General features: G+C 38.7%; 1 protein-coding gene across 1 annotated transcript in view; it reads left to right on the top strand.

The window, feature by feature from the left end:
- The first annotated feature begins 841 nt into the window (after positions 1 to 841).
- Positions 842 to 16,829, top strand: part of LOC127623406 (enhancer of mRNA-decapping protein 4-like) — a 38,386-nt gene continuing 22,398 nt past the window's right edge. The window contains exons 1-22 of the mRNA XM_052097866.1: positions 842 to 1,021; positions 1,508 to 1,664; positions 1,892 to 2,003; positions 2,314 to 2,413; positions 4,651 to 4,837; positions 5,239 to 5,386; positions 5,541 to 5,645; positions 5,823 to 5,932; positions 7,133 to 7,216; positions 7,398 to 7,493; positions 7,616 to 7,715; positions 8,791 to 8,971; positions 9,091 to 9,157; positions 9,258 to 9,349; positions 9,460 to 9,650; positions 9,734 to 9,810; positions 12,334 to 12,460; positions 13,160 to 13,662; positions 14,883 to 14,984; positions 15,581 to 15,724; positions 15,878 to 15,911; positions 16,228 to 16,408. Of these exons, the coding sequence (XP_051953826.1) occupies positions 934 to 1,021; positions 1,508 to 1,664; positions 1,892 to 2,003; positions 2,314 to 2,413; positions 4,651 to 4,837; positions 5,239 to 5,386; positions 5,541 to 5,645; positions 5,823 to 5,932; positions 7,133 to 7,216; positions 7,398 to 7,493; positions 7,616 to 7,715; positions 8,791 to 8,971; positions 9,091 to 9,157; positions 9,258 to 9,349; positions 9,460 to 9,650; positions 9,734 to 9,810; positions 12,334 to 12,460; positions 13,160 to 13,662; positions 14,883 to 14,984; positions 15,581 to 15,724; positions 15,878 to 15,911; positions 16,228 to 16,408 (2,986 nt within the window). The 5' untranslated portion in view covers positions 842 to 933. The remainder of the gene's footprint in view (positions 1,022 to 1,507; positions 1,665 to 1,891; positions 2,004 to 2,313; positions 2,414 to 4,650; positions 4,838 to 5,238; positions 5,387 to 5,540; positions 5,646 to 5,822; positions 5,933 to 7,132; positions 7,217 to 7,397; positions 7,494 to 7,615; positions 7,716 to 8,790; positions 8,972 to 9,090; positions 9,158 to 9,257; positions 9,350 to 9,459; positions 9,651 to 9,733; positions 9,811 to 12,333; positions 12,461 to 13,159; positions 13,663 to 14,882; positions 14,985 to 15,580; positions 15,725 to 15,877; positions 15,912 to 16,227; positions 16,409 to 16,829) is intronic.

The raw sequence follows: 16,829 nt of genomic DNA, 5'->3' as shown, positions 1-16,829 counted from the left end.
CAGAAGCGATATGATTTATACGGATGAGAAACAGTTAAATAGTATTTTTTTATATATACCATAAATCTCCCCTTTTGATCAACTCTGACAAGTAGGTGGCAATTTGCATTAAGAATATGAATCGCAAAAAAACAGAAGTGAAGATTTATAGTAAAAAAGGACTTAAATATTGATTTGTTTCTCACCCACACCTATTAAACAGCTTCTAAATACATGGATTCAATCATTGGAGTCACATGAATTGATTTTATGCTGCCTTTATGTGCTTTTTTTAAGTTCTGACCATCATTCACTTGCATTGTATGGACCTTCAGAGCTGAAATATTCAACTAAAAATCAGAATTTGTGTTCTGCAGAAGAAGGAAAGTCATACACATCAATAATTGCCAGGGTGTGAGTAAATTATGAGAGAATTTTCATTTTTGGGTGAACTAACCCTTAAAATTTCATGAGCAGACCTACATAAATTGGTGTCTGGAGGATCTCCAGTGTGATCCGCTTGTGTGGAAAGTGAAGAAACCAAAATGGTACCTCGAATAGCTTTTAATTTTTATTTGGTAGTTTTTAACTTCTAAACTGATACATTTATTTGTAGGTTGTTTATGTAATTTTCTGATAACCACTAACGTTAAAACATGGTTATGATAAACAAAAAATGCTAACAGAATATCAGTTGTCTTTAAAAATAGAAATTATCTTGTCTTAAACTGCAATGAAGAGTTTGCCGTTGATGTAGAGTCTGACAGTCAGCCAAGCGTTTACCTCCGGAACTGAAGAAATCCTGCCAACAGCGGTGAGGGAGCAAAACGCATGGAACACTTAACGGAAGTTAAGGCACGGTTGCGAGCTTTTATCAGGGGCAAGCTTAGACTCATAATACAATTATTGGGAATTTGACCACTCCCAGCGATTTACCCCCCCGTGCCCTTACGTATGGCTTCCAGTTCCAACATGGACATAGAGGGCGCGACTCAGCACCTTCGGGACATCTTAAAACTGGATCGTCCCGGTAATTCGGCCGGTAAGTTGCCGGGAAAGGGAGCAGATAGGCCGCGGCGTGATGATGCTGCGCAGCGCTTCATTTCACCGCCAACCACCTGCCTAAAGCCGCTCTGAAACGCGGTACAACACTAACTACACTTAATAAGTGACAAAGGCCGTATTTTGTGGAATGTTGTGCTTACACGAAAGGGGAAAGATTCACAAAACATAATCTAGCATATGAGGGCTAAACCTCTGCAAGCGCTGTCAACAGCCTTGCACCGATATATTTACAGCTATTATTCAATAGTCCAAACCATTTCACATTTATCACTGTGATAACAGACTTGATAATTTAAATTAAAATAATAAATACTTGTATGTTTTCGAGAGAGCTTCTCTAGCATAGTCATAGAGATGTCAAGGCTGTGTTCTCAAACCTAAGTGTAATCAAACTTTGATAGTCAGTCAGAGAGTGTGCAGAATTAATTTTTTTACTTTGCTTTTCGGCCATATCATTACTCAGAGCCCTCTTTGGTTGAGAGCCAGAGAAAATCATCTTTCAATGGCGAGTTGAATGGAGTTGTCGAAGCTGAGTTGATCGGAACAGGTGGACATGCGACAATGGTGGAATCGACTACTCACAACTCAGACGAGCTCAATGGACAGGACACACAGATCATGTATGTTTTTAGTGTACCCAACACTACAATGTTTCCCCATTCTTTATGATGATTTGTTCTACTGTAGTTCTCCTCTTGATTTACTACTCTGTGTCATGTTTTGGATGCGTATACAATGCAAGTGTCATTATGTCTTGTTTTTTATATGTTCTAGCTTATGTTGAGCAAATAGGTTATTAAATCAGATATCTTAAAGAATCTTAAGTCTTATTTTTTCTTTTGTCCAGTTGTCTTTCGGGAGATGATGAGTCCACTTGTGTGCCAATCAGAGCAAACAATGTTGAAATTGTGTCAAGTCGTGACTCTAGTATTGACAGTAAGGCTCGGGGCAGCAATAAGGTTTGCAAATTAATACGTTTTGTACAAAACTGTGCTCCTATTTGGCATTTTAAGGGTTCCCACAGTCATAAGAAATATCACAGAAATTTTGAAATTATGATTTCCATATCTAGAGAAGTCATGGCAATTAATGAAATTCTTAAATTCAGCTAAATGTCTAGTCAATGTATACAATATATATAACATTTTCTATTTTGTAATCACAAACAACTATGAATTACAAGGAAATGTATCAGTCAAATGTTGTTGGAACCTTATCAGTTATTTAGATTTTGTGTTATTAAACCTTTGCTGCATTGCTGTCTTACAGGTTAAAATTCAGCCTGTGGCCAAATATGACTGGGAACACAAGTACTACTATGGCAATTTAATAGCTGTGTCAAACTCATACCTAGCTTATGCCATCAGAGGTAAGCCTGCACAGTTTGTCGGAATCTTACATGCATGTTCTTACACCGATAATAATAATAAACGCTGTAAGTTGGCAACATGTGTGGTCATGTAAATGCATTAAACGCCTTTCCTTTATTGATGTAAAGCCATAAAGTACTTAAGAGTAAACTAATCAAGATGGTTACATTTTTGCTAATTACTCCGGTTTCACCTTGCATGTAAACACCTTAAATGGAGATTTCACCTAAAAATGAAAATTCTCTCATCATTTACTCACCATTATGCCATCCCAGATGTGTATGACTTTCTTTCTTCTGCTAAACACAAAGATTTTTAGAAGAATATTTCAGCTCTGTAGCTCAATACAATGAATGGCTACCAACATTTTTAAGCATTAAAAGAGCATAAATGCAGTAGCGTGTGTTCACTCTTGGCAGGTTTGGTTAGATTAAAACGAACTCTGGTGCGATTGCTCTGTTAGTGCGGTTCATTTGAACAAGTGTGAACGCTGCCATCCGGACCTTGGTGTGCACCAAACAAGCGGACTGAGTCCCCTGAATAGTGGGTCTCAGTCCAAATTAACTCTGGTGCAGTTAAGCTGATATATGAACGCAGCATGGACCAAAGACATCTAAACGGACCAATAATAGGATGTGATGTCACAAGATGTGACCCTAAAAATCACGTGATTTGATAACTTGCAGCATATCTGCAGCTTGAATTTCTGGCACTGTTGTGACTCCTTTACACATTTTAATATCTGGTAAAAATGCCACCATATATACATAAATCCAACGAGCGCATTTAGCCCAGCAGCCAGCATTGTTTTGGATTTTCGGCACGTTCCGTCACAAAATATGTTATCAAAGCTGTCCAATCAGGTTGTGACCTTATACTTTTGCCTTTTGTTTTGTATCTTTAGGTTCGGTATTAAAAATGCTCGTGTGAACGCTAAGTAAACCAGGACTAAATGTATCATTTTCTTTTTTGGTCCGAACCACCCAATTTATGTTATAAATAAATATGTTATATGTTGTACCATAACATGAACTTTTATCAAAACATCACTGTACCCTAGAAACATGGGATGCAGTATGAGATTTTAAGAAGACTAAAGGTTTTTTTTAAAGGTATGCATGGCACATGTCATAACTTTACATCATTACAGGACTCTTAATAATAGTAATAATAATAAATATTGTTATCATCAAGCTATTGGAAATGGGTAAAAAAAAGACAGTAACCGTAACAAAGACTATAACATCAACTAAGACATACAACTTTAACATTGTAACATTACTGCAACTGAAATCATTAACATTAGCAGTTGAACAAACAACAAAACAAAAAGGACAGAACTTGATACAAATGCATTCATCAACATGACATGATACTTTAAGATGCCTATTTAATGCTCTCCATCATTAATAAGGTAGGAAGCGAGTGGGAAAGACATCAACAGAACACACATACATGAGAATCTTGACATGCGATTGTTACCTTCTAGACACGACACCACAATCATCTTGTTTTTGTTGATTCGTATTTCTTTTTATATCCCCTTTCTCCCCAATTTGACATGCCCGATTCCCACTACTTACTAGGTCCTCATGGTGGCACGTTTACCCCCTCTATCCATGTGGCAGAGGACAAGTCTCAGTTGCCTCTGCTTCTGAGATAGTCAATACACGCATCTTATCGCGTGGCTCGCTGTGCATCCATGCACAACTTACCACATGCCCCATTGAGAGTGAGAACCACTTAATTGCAACCACAAGGAGGTTACCCCATGTGACTCTACCCTCACTAACCACTGAGCCAATTTGGTTGCTTTTATGCTGACTTTGTGATTTTTGGGCCTTCAAAATTTTGGTACCCATTCACTTATAATGTATGGACCTACAGAGCTGAAATACTATTCTAAATATAAAAGAAAGAAGAAATTAAGTCATACATATCTGGAATGGCATGATGGTGAGGAAATTAGATAATTTAAAAATTTTGCGTCAACTATCCCTTGACCCAGCGTTCTATGTGCACAAGTCTTAAAGTCAAAAGTAGAGAATTACTTGTCACGTAAACGTGGATTTCTTGATTAGTCAGATTTTGGAAATAAGCTGATTTCTGGAAGTAATCAGCGTATTGTTTTGCATGTGAATGGTCTCACTGCGTATTGCTTATTTTACATTAGCACACTTTCAAATTACATTTTGATTGTATTCAAATAAGGATTTTAATTGTTTTCCACTCATAGGCACAAACAACCATTCTATGATCCGTGTGCTCCACCTGGGTTCGACAGAGCGCTCCCTTCTGAAGGGTTTCACTGGTGCAGTCACAGACCTTGCCTTTGCCCACCTGGACTCCAACCTGTTGGGCTGCGTGGATGAGGCTGGAAACATGTTCATTTGGCAGCTCACCAATCAAAGCAGCAAAATACTGTATCCTTTGTAGATAATTTTGCGGCCCTAACACCATGTCAGAACCAGGCGCAACAAGATTCCAGTGACAAGTTAGAAAATTAGATCACTTAATCAATTCAGTGAATGGATGTATAAGACACATTATATAGATAAATCATATTGAGATAAATACATTCATCCTAAGGCCAGAGGGGGATGGGCTCCCCCAGCTGAGTTGTTCCTCTTAAGGTTTTGACTCTGCTCTAACTAAACATATTAAGGAGTGTTCCCCTCCAATAACTAATATCTTATGAGTTTTCAAATATCTTATGAAATCATCAAATATAGGAGGTTTATAGGATTTAACTCTTCTGCATATTGTAGTATAATGTGAGTGAGCAGGTGTTCTGTGATTTCTCTTTAACCTAAATGTCTCTCAGAGATGAAGTGATAGTTCACATCCGGAGGCCTGACGACACACCCCTGAACTCCAACCGCAGACTTATCTGGTGTCCTTTCATTCCAGAGGACAATTTTGAGAACCTAGAGGATCCATGTCAGACACTGGCACTTCTTCATGAAGACAGAGTATGTTTTCTGTGGAATTTGACATTTTTGTCAATTTCTTTTCTAAGTCTCCTAATACCATTATGGTTTTTCTTTTATTTTATACGTTTTTTTTATTATTTCTTTAATTTCTTGTCACTTTCTTAACTTTTTTTTTCTCCACTTTTAACTGCAGGCTGAGGTTTGGGACCTTGACATCCTCCGATCCAATAACAGCACATGGCCTGTGGATGCCGCTGACTTGAAAGAGGGCTTCATCACCATTAGAGGGCACAGTGCAGTAAGTCCTGCTGTCCTCTCTCTATACACTGGAGTGTCTGCAATGCTCTAACTGATTAAGAAATTTTATATTTTTTCATTTTAATGGATATTGCATAATTAAATTTAATGTAATTACAATACCATATCATGGTATCTGGTATGATGTTTTGTAAATTACATTTCTGTTTCTTTGCAGCGCATTAGTGAGGGAGCGCTGTCCCCTGATGGGACTGTGTTGGCTACAGCCAGTCATGATGGATATGTAAAGTTTTGGCAGATCTACATTGAGGGACTGGACCAACCCAGGTACATGTTTGAGACAACTGATTTTCCAAAAAGGCTGTGTAACCTGATACATTTAAGCAAGGGTGTTCTGGTAACACACGTGATATTCAGTTCAACATCACGATCATAGTGTGATAGTAATTTTATACAACAATTCAGTAAACAAGAAGTTAGTAATCAAATAACTTTTCAGATCACATTTGGCCAGTTGGTTTTTAATTTCTTTCTGCTTTAAAGAAAATTGATACAAAAGAAGCCAAAGCATCAAGCTTTGTGTTTCTGCAAGCAATGCACAGACCGAAACACAAAATGTGAGTGGAGTAGTGTAGCAGCAATTTTCCCTCTCTGCTCAAAGTGTTTTGTAATCAGTCCTTTCTTTCCGGATTTTCAATTTTCCGCTTGCTGTGTGCTCACTGGTGAGAGAAATTCTGCACTAAGTGAAAACGCAGACACTCGGATCAAAATCACAAAACAAATCGCACTACTTCTCTTGCTGCACCTCTTGCATACATTACACTGGAATGCCATGAACACAAAAAAATTGTGTTATACAAACTGTGAAACATCTCAGTGCTGCTAATGTATCGTGTTTATCATCTGAAAGGTCCTGCGATTTATTTACGTAATTCATGTGTAATTGACTCCAGTCCGCTGTCAATCACAAGTCCTCACATGCGCACAAAGTGAGGTTTCATCACACTCGTTATAAAAACATTCAGTCAGTGAACCGGATAATTAATACATTGCAAAGGAAATATCCACAGATGGACAGTCGCTAACGTTAATGAATTAATAAAATACAATGGGTGTATTGTTTTACTCGCAGACAAAAGCTGTTTATTTGTGCACAGCATAGTTATAGATGTTATAAACAGATGTGGCTTACTTTTTGCATTTCTTTCATGAAACAAAAAGTATATGAGAAACTGTACACACGATTACTTAAAGCAAATTCTCCCATTTAAAACAAGCCCCAAAACACTGATAAGATCTGTAGATTCAGAGGTACTGTAATCATCTTCACGGAGCATGTTTGACATAACCGTGAAGGGAAGTCGGGGCAGCTGCTCCCGGGTCCTAGTGCCTACAGCTTGCACGAGATGCTACTTATCTGTGTTTTTTTTTCTCTCTCAACAATGCGATTTTGACCCTAAATTCGCTCTAATTCCATTCTAGAGGTAAATCAATAATTACATTTAAGTAACCTTGCTCCTCTTGCAGATGCCTGCATGAATGGCAGCCACATAATGGGGGTCCTCTTTCTTGCCTGCTCTTTTGTGACAACCACAAGAGGCAAGACCCAGAGTGAGTATTGGTTCCTTTCTCTTAATCATTTCACTGTGTTCCCAATTGAAAGTTATTGTCAGAGGATATTGAAGTCTTCTTTAATCTGAAACTAAGCTTTGTTAAGGCACATTTACTTGTCTTTACTGTACATCTTAAAGCTTAAACTCTCTTTTTTTTTTTCTTCTTTTTTCTTCTTCAGAGTTCCGTTCTGGCGCTTCCTCATCACTGGAGCTGATCAGAACCAGGAGCTGAAGATGTGGTGTACAGTATCATGGACCTGCCTACAAACCATCAGGTGTGTTCATCCCAAAGCAAAAAGCTGGAATAGGACTGACTATGTAGTTGGCTTGATGAATAGAGGAGTCTTTATTTAATTGTTATCTATACCATGAACTATTGTTCATTTTTTCTTTTCAGGTTTTCTCCAGATCCATTCAACAGTAGTGTGTTACCCAGTCTGAAGGCCAGTTTGGACCTATCTGCAGAGTTTCTCATCCTTAGTGATGTTCAGAGGAAGGTTAGACTCCCATTGCTTATTTCTCACATTTTAGATGAAAGGAATATTCTGGGTTCAGTACAAGTTTATCTCAATCAAAAGCATTTGTGGCATAATGTTCACAAAAAATCATTTTGACTGAAAATTGTAAAAAATATTTTCTTAAAAAAAAAAGCTAAAATCTTTGTTACAGTGAGGCACTTATGGAAGTGAATGGGGCCTCTTTTTGGATGGTTTAAAGGCAGAAATTTGAAGCTTATAATTTTATAAAAGCACTTGCATTAATTCCTCTGTTTAAACTCATGTATTAGTTGAGCTGTAAAGTTGTTTAAATTTGTCATTTTTACAGTCATTTTAGGGTTTGTTGACATTAAATTGTTATATCAACTCAATTGTAAAAATGGCTATAACTTTACACCGAAGAGAATGGTAAGTGACTTTCACACCAAAATCATGTTTACAGGTGTGTTTATGTCTTGTGGCTGTACTTTTGAAAAAGTGTTTTTTTTTTATTTATTTTTTTTTATACACGTTCAAAATTTGACCCCCATTCACTTCCCTTCCATTGTAAGTGCCTCACTGTAGGCCAGATTTGTGTTTTTTTTTTTTTTTTTTTTTTTTTTGTGGTAATCAGTATTATGCCACATATGCTGTTGAGCAGAACTTGTATTGAACCTGGAATATTGAACTGCTTGCTTGTGTTTTGTGTTTAATGGCCTGAAATTGTGCATGGTTTGAGATGAAAATATTATGAAATATTGAAGTTAATATTGCTTTCATGGATCGCTTTAATTTTTCACCTGTTAAAGTCAACTTTGATACTTTGAATCTGGAACTGTGTGACTGGGATCAATAACAATCTTTGATCTAAATCATTGCCTTACACCAGGAAGCACAAGAACTATATTTACCTACAACTTTAGAAATGTCAGAAATTAGTATGCGTATGGGACAGGTAGAAACAGGAAGTAGGAATGAAAAATAAACCCACGTCTTGCCAATTCTAGCTCTTTAAATTAGGCCAAGGTTGCTTTTGCAAACAATACATTTGCATTCAGAATAGGCCAAAGAAGTTACGTTTGTGTTTGATATGTAGGTGCTGTATGTAATGGAGCTGTTACAGGATCAGGAGAAAGGCCGAGCCAGCTTCACTGCAGTTTCTGAGTTTCTCCTTACACACCCAGTGCTCAGCTTTGGTGTACAGGATGTCACCCGTGCACGACTACGCCACACAGAGGTTCTTCCCCCTGATGAGGAAAGCGAGAGCATGACTACAGGTCAGCTGACTGCCAGCTTTGCCTGTTCAAATGCTTACTTATTTTAAAATTTGTAACAAGGTGAAAGAAGATTTTCAAGTTGAGCTTGTCTTAAAATTGTGTTTAAAATCTTCTCACAGATGGGAGCCAGGGACACTCGGAGTCCAAATCAGGAATCCAGATTAAGCTCTATTGTGTGCATACAAAGTGAGTTAATCAAATGAAACATTCATGCTTGTTAACTTGTAACTTGAGGGCCTCTGCATGCTTTTGATAAGTTTGATGTAAAGTTTGTTTATCACTGCAGATCACTACAGGATGTGCAGATCTGGTTCCAACCCAGTCAGGGGGCCTCATCCTCCCTCTTTTTGTCTCAGTCTGGATCTCCGGATGGCTTTGGTGAGTCTGGAAATGTTTAGTCTTGGTTACTGTAAACTTACATTTTCTGCATTACCTGCTGCGTATTAAATACGGTTTTCCATGTTTAATTTTCTTGCATTTCACCGCAGGTTTCTGTGACCCCATGGCAGATCTGAATGTGGAGGCAATGAACTCTGATAAGGAGTCTGGTGATAGTGGATCACAGAATGACTTGAGCAAGATTCTGCCTCTTCCAACTCCAGCTGACTTCATGAGTCCAGCCCCATCAGCCTTGCCCAAACTCATGACCCCAGATGCCTTCATGACCCCCAGCGCCTCTGTAAGCTCTTCAAAGGCTATTAATCTCACATGTAATTAAGTCCCTTCAGGAAAACTGATCATTCATCAACCACACTTTTTCAGATGCCTGCCTCTCCCGGCAGCAGTGCCAGCAGCTTGACTATTGTAACAGCCACGAGCAGCTCAGACAGTGGGGCAAGGTGAGGGTTTCCACATGATCTAGTGAAAACTTCTTAGAACACCTATTGCATTTCTTGGGTGAACATACAGTGCTATGTAAAAGTATTTTCCCCCATCCTGATTTCTTCTTTTTTTTTTTTTTTGTTCATACTAAATTGTTTTAGATCTTCAAATGAGATGTAACATAAAAGGCAACCTGAGTAAATGCAAAATACAGTTTTTAAATATGTTGTTTTTATTTTTATTGAAGCAAAAATCTATCCAACACCTATCACCCATGTGAAAAACGAACTGCCCCGTTAAACTTAATTTCTGGTTGTGCCACCTTTAGCAGCAACAACTGCAACCAAATGCTTCTGATAACTGTAGATCAGTCTTTCATAAAGCTGTGGTGGAATTTTTACCCACCCTTTTCAGAACTGCATTAGTTCAGCCACATTGGAGGGTTTTCGAGCCTGAACTACCCGTTTAAGGTCCTGCCACAGCATCTCAATCGGGTTCAAGTCAGGACTTAGACCAGGCCACTCCAAAACTTTAATTTAGGTTCTTTTGATCTATTCTGTGGTGGTCATACTCCTATGCTTTGGATCATTGTCTTGCTGCATAATCCAGTTGTGCTTGAGCTTCAAATCAAGGATTGATGACTGGATGTTCACTTTAGGATTTTCTGGTAGAGAGCAAAATTCATGTTTCCCTCAATTATTGCAAGTCGCTCAAGCCCTGAAGCAGCAAAGCATCCCCACACCATCACACTACCACCACCATTCTTGACCGTAGGTATGATGTTCTTTTTGTGGAATTCTGTGTTTTGATTTACGCCAGATGTAACGGGACCCCTGTCTTCCAAACAGTTTCAATTTGACTCACAGAAAGGGTTTGAGGATCATCAAGATGTGTTTTGGCAAAATTGAGATGAGCCTTAATGTTCTTCTGGGTTGGCAGTGGATTTCGCCACTATTCCACGGATGACATTTTTGGCCAGTGTCTTTCTGATAGTGGAGTCATGAACGGTGACCATTATTGATGCGAGAGAGACCTGCAGTTCCTTGGATGTTGTCCTTGACTTTTTTGTGATTTCCTAGATGATTCGTCACTGTGCTCTTAAAGGAATTTTGGAAGGTCGTCCACTTCTGGGAAGGTTCACTACTGTGCCAAGTGTCCACCAAGTGTATTTGGGCAATAGTTCTTCACACAGGCCCAGTTGGTATTGGATAACTTTTTTGCTTCAATAAATAACATTATCATTTTAAGTACTGTTTACTCCGATTGCCTTTTATGTTAGATTTTAGTATACACAAAAAAAAGAAAAGAATGGGGGCAAATACTTCTCCACAGCACTTTACAGGTGCATCTAAAAAAAATTGGAATATTGTGGATACGTTTTTTTTCTGCAATTTAATTCAAAAAGTGGAACTTTCATATATTCTAGATTCATTACACAAAGTGTTTTGTTGTAATCTTGATGAACACGGCTTACAGCTCATGGAAATCAAAAATCCAGTATCTCAAAATATTAGGATAAAGAATTTATAGTACAGAAATGTCGAGCTTCTGAAAGTATGTTAATTGATGTACTTCGTCGGGGCTAATTTTCACAAATTACTGCATCAATGTGTCGAGGCAATCACCCAGTGGCACTGCTGAGGTGTTATAGAAGCCCATGTTGCTTTGATAAGGGCCTTCATCTCGTCTGTATTGTTGGGTCTGATGTCTCTCATTTTCCTCTTGACAATACCCCCAAAGATTCTCTGAGGTTCAGGTCAGGCGAGTTGGCTGGCCAGTCAAGCACAGTAATACCATGGTCAGCAAACCATGGAAAAGGAAATCGGCATCTCTATAAAGCTTGTCAGCAGATGGAAGTGTGAAGTGCTCTAAAATCTTCTGGTAGACAGCTGCATTGAATCTCGATTTGAGATAACACAGTGGACCAACACCAGCAGATGACATGGCACCACAAATCATCACTGACTATGGAAACTTCACACTGGACTTCAAGCATCTTGGATTCTATGCCTCTCCACTCTTCCTCCGGACTCTGGGAACTTGATTTCCAAATGAAATGCAAAGTTTACTTTCATCTGAAAAGAGGACTTTGGACCACTGAGCAATAATTATTTGCAGTAATTCATGCAAAAAAAAAGTAATTCAAGTCACGAACAAGTATTGAGTGCATAAATTAACATACTTTTCAGAAGGCTGACATTTCTGTTTTATAAATTCTTTATTCTAATATTTAAAGATACTGGATTTTTGATTTCCATGAGCTGTAAGCCGTAATCAGGATTACAACAACAAAAAAAAAGGATTGAAATATTTCACTTTGTGTAATGAATCTAGAATATATGAAAGTTCCACTTTTTTAATTAAATTACGGAAAAATGTTTTTCCATGATATTTGAATTTTTAAGATGCACCTGTACATGAACCATATAACCTCCTTTCAGCATGAAATGGTATAAGAAGTGCCTGTCAAGTGTGGTGCATGAAAGTGTTGGATGCTCTTGTGCACTCATAGGCATTGCTAATTTCATATATATTTGTAGGTGTGGCGATGATTTTACCCAGAGTCCTAAAATGTCTGTAGACTGTGGCAGCAGTAGCTTAAATCTGAGTACAAGCAGTCCAAGATCCAACTCCATCCTCATCTCAGGCCTTGGGGAAAACTTCCAGGTACTAATGGACATGCCAAATTGCATACTAGTGGCCATTGATGTCAAGTAGTTTTGCCTTTGTGGCAGCATTTAAAATATGTTAGTTTGTGCCACTGAATATTTGATTTATTAAAAGATCTTAGACTTTTTTTCAGAAAGTCAGCAAAATCTGATTATTTTGCTTATGCAACTTAAATTAATTTAGTTTCTAGTCTGCTATGTCATACACACATTGATATTGTATATGAATTCACTAATTTATACTCACTTTGTGACATTAGCTATGTAATAATTGTGAATGAGTGACTCCTATGCACCTCATGTTTCTCTCTTGTGTTGCTGACACTTTGATTAAAAAAATGATATGCACTGCATATTGAATATATTGTCTGAAGAAATGGATTAGATGAGATTATATTATTTGCAGAATTACAAAAAGTGCAGACAGTCAGTCTTAAAGATTGGGTTTCGAAACCCATTCGTATTTATGTTCGGTGTGGACAACCTGAACTCATTTATGGTTAACAACTCTCACTTAATAATTCTTTTCATCTGAATCTCCATCCATTCCTCCATTTTAAAATCCCAATCCGGTCAGGGTTTCTCTCCTCCACTGGTGCTCTCTTCATCTCTCCTTCGAGAGGCTTCCCTGCTGTGTGAAGCTGCTCCTTATTCTCACATACTTCCCCTCCCTTATTTTCCCCCTCCTCCTCCACAGGTTCCCCCTCCAAACCTCCCTCTCTCCCTGGATGTCCAAGCTTTAGATCCCATGGTGATCCCCCAGGCCTCTCCTACGAGAGCTCGCTCGCCGGATGTCATCTCCTCCGCCTCTACAGCCATGTCCCAAGACATCCCTGAGATCGCCTCGGAGACCTTCCAGAGGGGGTTGGCCAATGCTGCTGCCGACCCACGTGACTCTGTCCCCGCTCTGCACTCTGACAGCATGGCGTCAGCCGCATCAGTCCTCCACCTGCTGTCACCGAGAGCCCGGAGCAGCACAGAGCACAGTTTGCTGCCTCTGGAGCGGGGTGCAGTGGCTATGGATGGGGAACAGAGACTCAGTAACACACCCTCCCTGCTAGAGACCGCTTTGTCACAGGAGAACGCAGTGGCGGCTGCCGTATCCTGTTCTGACAGCAGTGTCAACCATGCGTGGCCCGCAGCACCTGATATCACACGGGAGACTCGCAACAGCCTTAGAGACAATGGCCTGGGAGACTGGTAAGAGGCTGTCCCATAAATGTAAAGAAAAAAACATTTTCTGTTTTTGTGTATTTATTTATGTTCTTGGAATTTTTAAATGTACTTTGTCTCTCTGCAATGTGTGCAGAAGGCTGATAAATTCTGAGCAATCAGTGCTAATATTTAATAAGGAATGGTTCTTCCAAAAAAAATTATTCTTTCATTATTTACCAAAGAACACAGAAAATAGTTTAATAAAAATCTTCACATAGATTTTTCCATACTACAACAGTTCATAGTGACCCCCAAAAGATGGAAAAGGCACCATAAAAGTAGTCCAGATGACTCGCACTATATTCCCAATTTTCAAAAGTCAGACGATCATTCAAAGCCAGGTAGCTTTGTATGATGAACGTAATGAAATTTAAGTCATATTCACTTATAATCTTCACCTCTGCTGGAGCTATCAAATTATATAACACTGTTTTATAACATTAACATTAAACATGATTGATTGACTTTCAAAGTTGCTTGGAACTAAACGTCACAACGTCAAAATTCTTGGCTGCATTACCACATCGTGTTGTGAATTAATTTTCAATAATTAAATGAACTGCCAACAAGTATCCCTTGTGTGTTTTACTGAGAAAAGTAAGTAGTACAGGTATGGGATGACATGAAAGTGAGAACTCTGCCAGAATGTTCATTCTTGGATTCATTTAAGGGAGACTTCATTCAAAAATAAAAATTCTCTCATCATTTACTCACCCTCATGCCATCCCAGATGTATGACTTTCTTTTTATTACAGAACACAAATGAAGATTTTAGAAGGATTTACATCAGCTCTGTTGGTCATTTATATGCAAGTGAATGGTGACCAGAACTTTGAAGGTTCAAATATCACAAAGTTATCATAAAAGTAATCCATACTACTCTAATCAATGTCTTCTGAAGTGATCTAGTTGGCTTTGGGTGAGAACAGACCAAAGCATAATTCCTTTTTCACTATAAATCTTGACAGCAGTCTCCTGGGCAATCATGATTTCAAGCTCGATTACACTTGCTGTAGCACCATCAAGTCCTCTGCGTATGTGCCAAGCTCTAGAAAGTGTAATCGAGCTTGAAATCATGATCGCCAATGAGACTGAAATGACAAGATGTACAGTGCAACAATAAATGAGAATTTACATTTTTGGGTGAGCTATCCCTTTAAAAGGCTGAAAAATTGTATACCTATGTTTTTAATGTTTCTCTTCAGTTCTAGGGAGGAGATGAAGGATAGGCACATTTCTTCTCCCTACCACAGACGCACATATCACCTGACTCAGAACGACAGTCAAGATGCAAGTGCAGAGCAGAGGTACACTATACGTTTTGGAGTATCACTTAGTATGCAGTTACCCCACTTCTGTAGCTCAGATCCCATTACTAACCCCCCCAAGAATTTGCTTAGCAAGATTTATCATTGTTAAAATAAATACAATTAGTCAGCATATTACTTATAAGGAAAAATATTCAAATTAGCGTTGCATAATCACATTTTAAAACGTCATTGGATTTACAGTTCACTGATCATTTGCAAGTAACAGATTATTCTCAAGTAAGGGCTGAATATATCAAATCCACAACTTTGTAATCATTCATGCATGGGAACAAATCTATTTGTGGAACAATCAAGACTTTCCTCCTCCTGCTGCATATATAATGTCCAGACATGTTACTAAATTTTTGCTGAATCATGCACGACATGTCCAGACAAGTCAGATGTAAATGCATATTAAATATAAAGTGTGTAATTTTGAGCAGTGTTAAAAACAATTTCCAAAAAACATGCCTTCAGGTTGCATCTCTGTGCTTTCAGGTACCTGTAGTACTCTTGAAAACCACCACCATAATTCTGCTGATCTTTTCTGTATTTCTCTTATATTTTTTCCCTGTTATGGCTGTGATTGACAGCGATCATGATGATGAGGTTGCCAGTCTGGCCTCCTCCTCAGGAAACTGTGGCCCCCGGTCTTCTCACAGACTCCCTGTGAAAGACTGGAAAACATCACCCCGCAGCTCCCCTAAGCTTAAAAGGAAGAGCAAGAAGGATGAGTGGTGAGCCAGCTGTTTTTCTTACTATGGAAGTCTTTTTGACATTAATAGTTTTAGTGTTAGATATTGTAATGTGTAGTGAGCCCCTCAGCACCATTCACCCCGAAAATCTGATTGTGTAACTGATTAGATCATATTTTTTTCTCTCCCCTACAGCGAGTCTTCGCAGTCTAGACAGATTGAAAGCCAGGTAAGTCTGTTGATTCCCTGCATCACAATCACTTTTTCACATATGTATAGTGTAAACTCGATCAAAATGTATGAATGGCTTTAAAGAGTTTTCTGAGCAAAAATATCGTATGCCTGTCTAGTGACTGTGATTCATCACATATATAAAACATAATGCAGTGGAGGCCTGTGCTATCGAATAACATATCAAGCCCAGCAGTATGAATGTTGTGCAGTGACTGTTAAGATTTTTTTTAAACAGTGCTGATGTCAGCCAAGCACACTCTTGAATCTTTGAGTTTGACAAGTGACAGATGAGTGTGCTGTTGTGTTGTCAGATGAGCACAGATGTCCAGGATGAGCTCCTGCAGATGTTGAGGAGCCAGCAGAGGGAGATCGCCGAACTCAGACAGAGCCAACTGGAGCTGCTGCAAAGAGTCACCAGCCACATGGACGCTGTGCAGAGCTCTCTCATGGCTCACATCGAGCACACCATGCTGGCTCAGCAGGAACAAGAACGTATCCTTCCACTAGAGGGAGAAGATTAGAGTTAAGATAGATGAGCAAGCAAAGGAATAAACCAGAGCGTCAGTGCCCCCAACTTAAACATTTGTTTTTGAAAACATGAATTCAAAATGGACTAAATTTGCTTTCAATTCATCAGGGTTGTCACTGTCATGAAAAATCTTGAATTATCAGTTGATTTCAAGGCCTGGAAAAGGCCTAGAAATTCATTAAAATCTGAAAATGAATGTCAATTGTGAATCTACAGGACTCTACAAAAGTTTTAGGCACTTGTGGAAAATGTTTCATAGTGAGGATGTCTTCAAAATAATGCCATAAATGGTTTTCATTTGTCAATTGACATCAAATGGCACTTTTCCACTGAACTTTACGGTTCGCCTCAACTCTACTAGCTTTACTTTTCTGAGTTTACTTT

The sequence above is a fragment of the Xyrauchen texanus genome, chromosome 29, assembly GCF_025860055.1.
Source record: "Xyrauchen texanus isolate HMW12.3.18 chromosome 29, RBS_HiC_50CHRs, whole genome shotgun sequence".
In the NCBI taxonomy this organism is placed as follows: domain Eukaryota; kingdom Metazoa; phylum Chordata; class Actinopteri; order Cypriniformes; family Catostomidae; genus Xyrauchen; species Xyrauchen texanus.
Note: the sequence above shows the minus strand (reverse complement) of the source record. Positions and strands in the feature narration are given on the sequence as shown.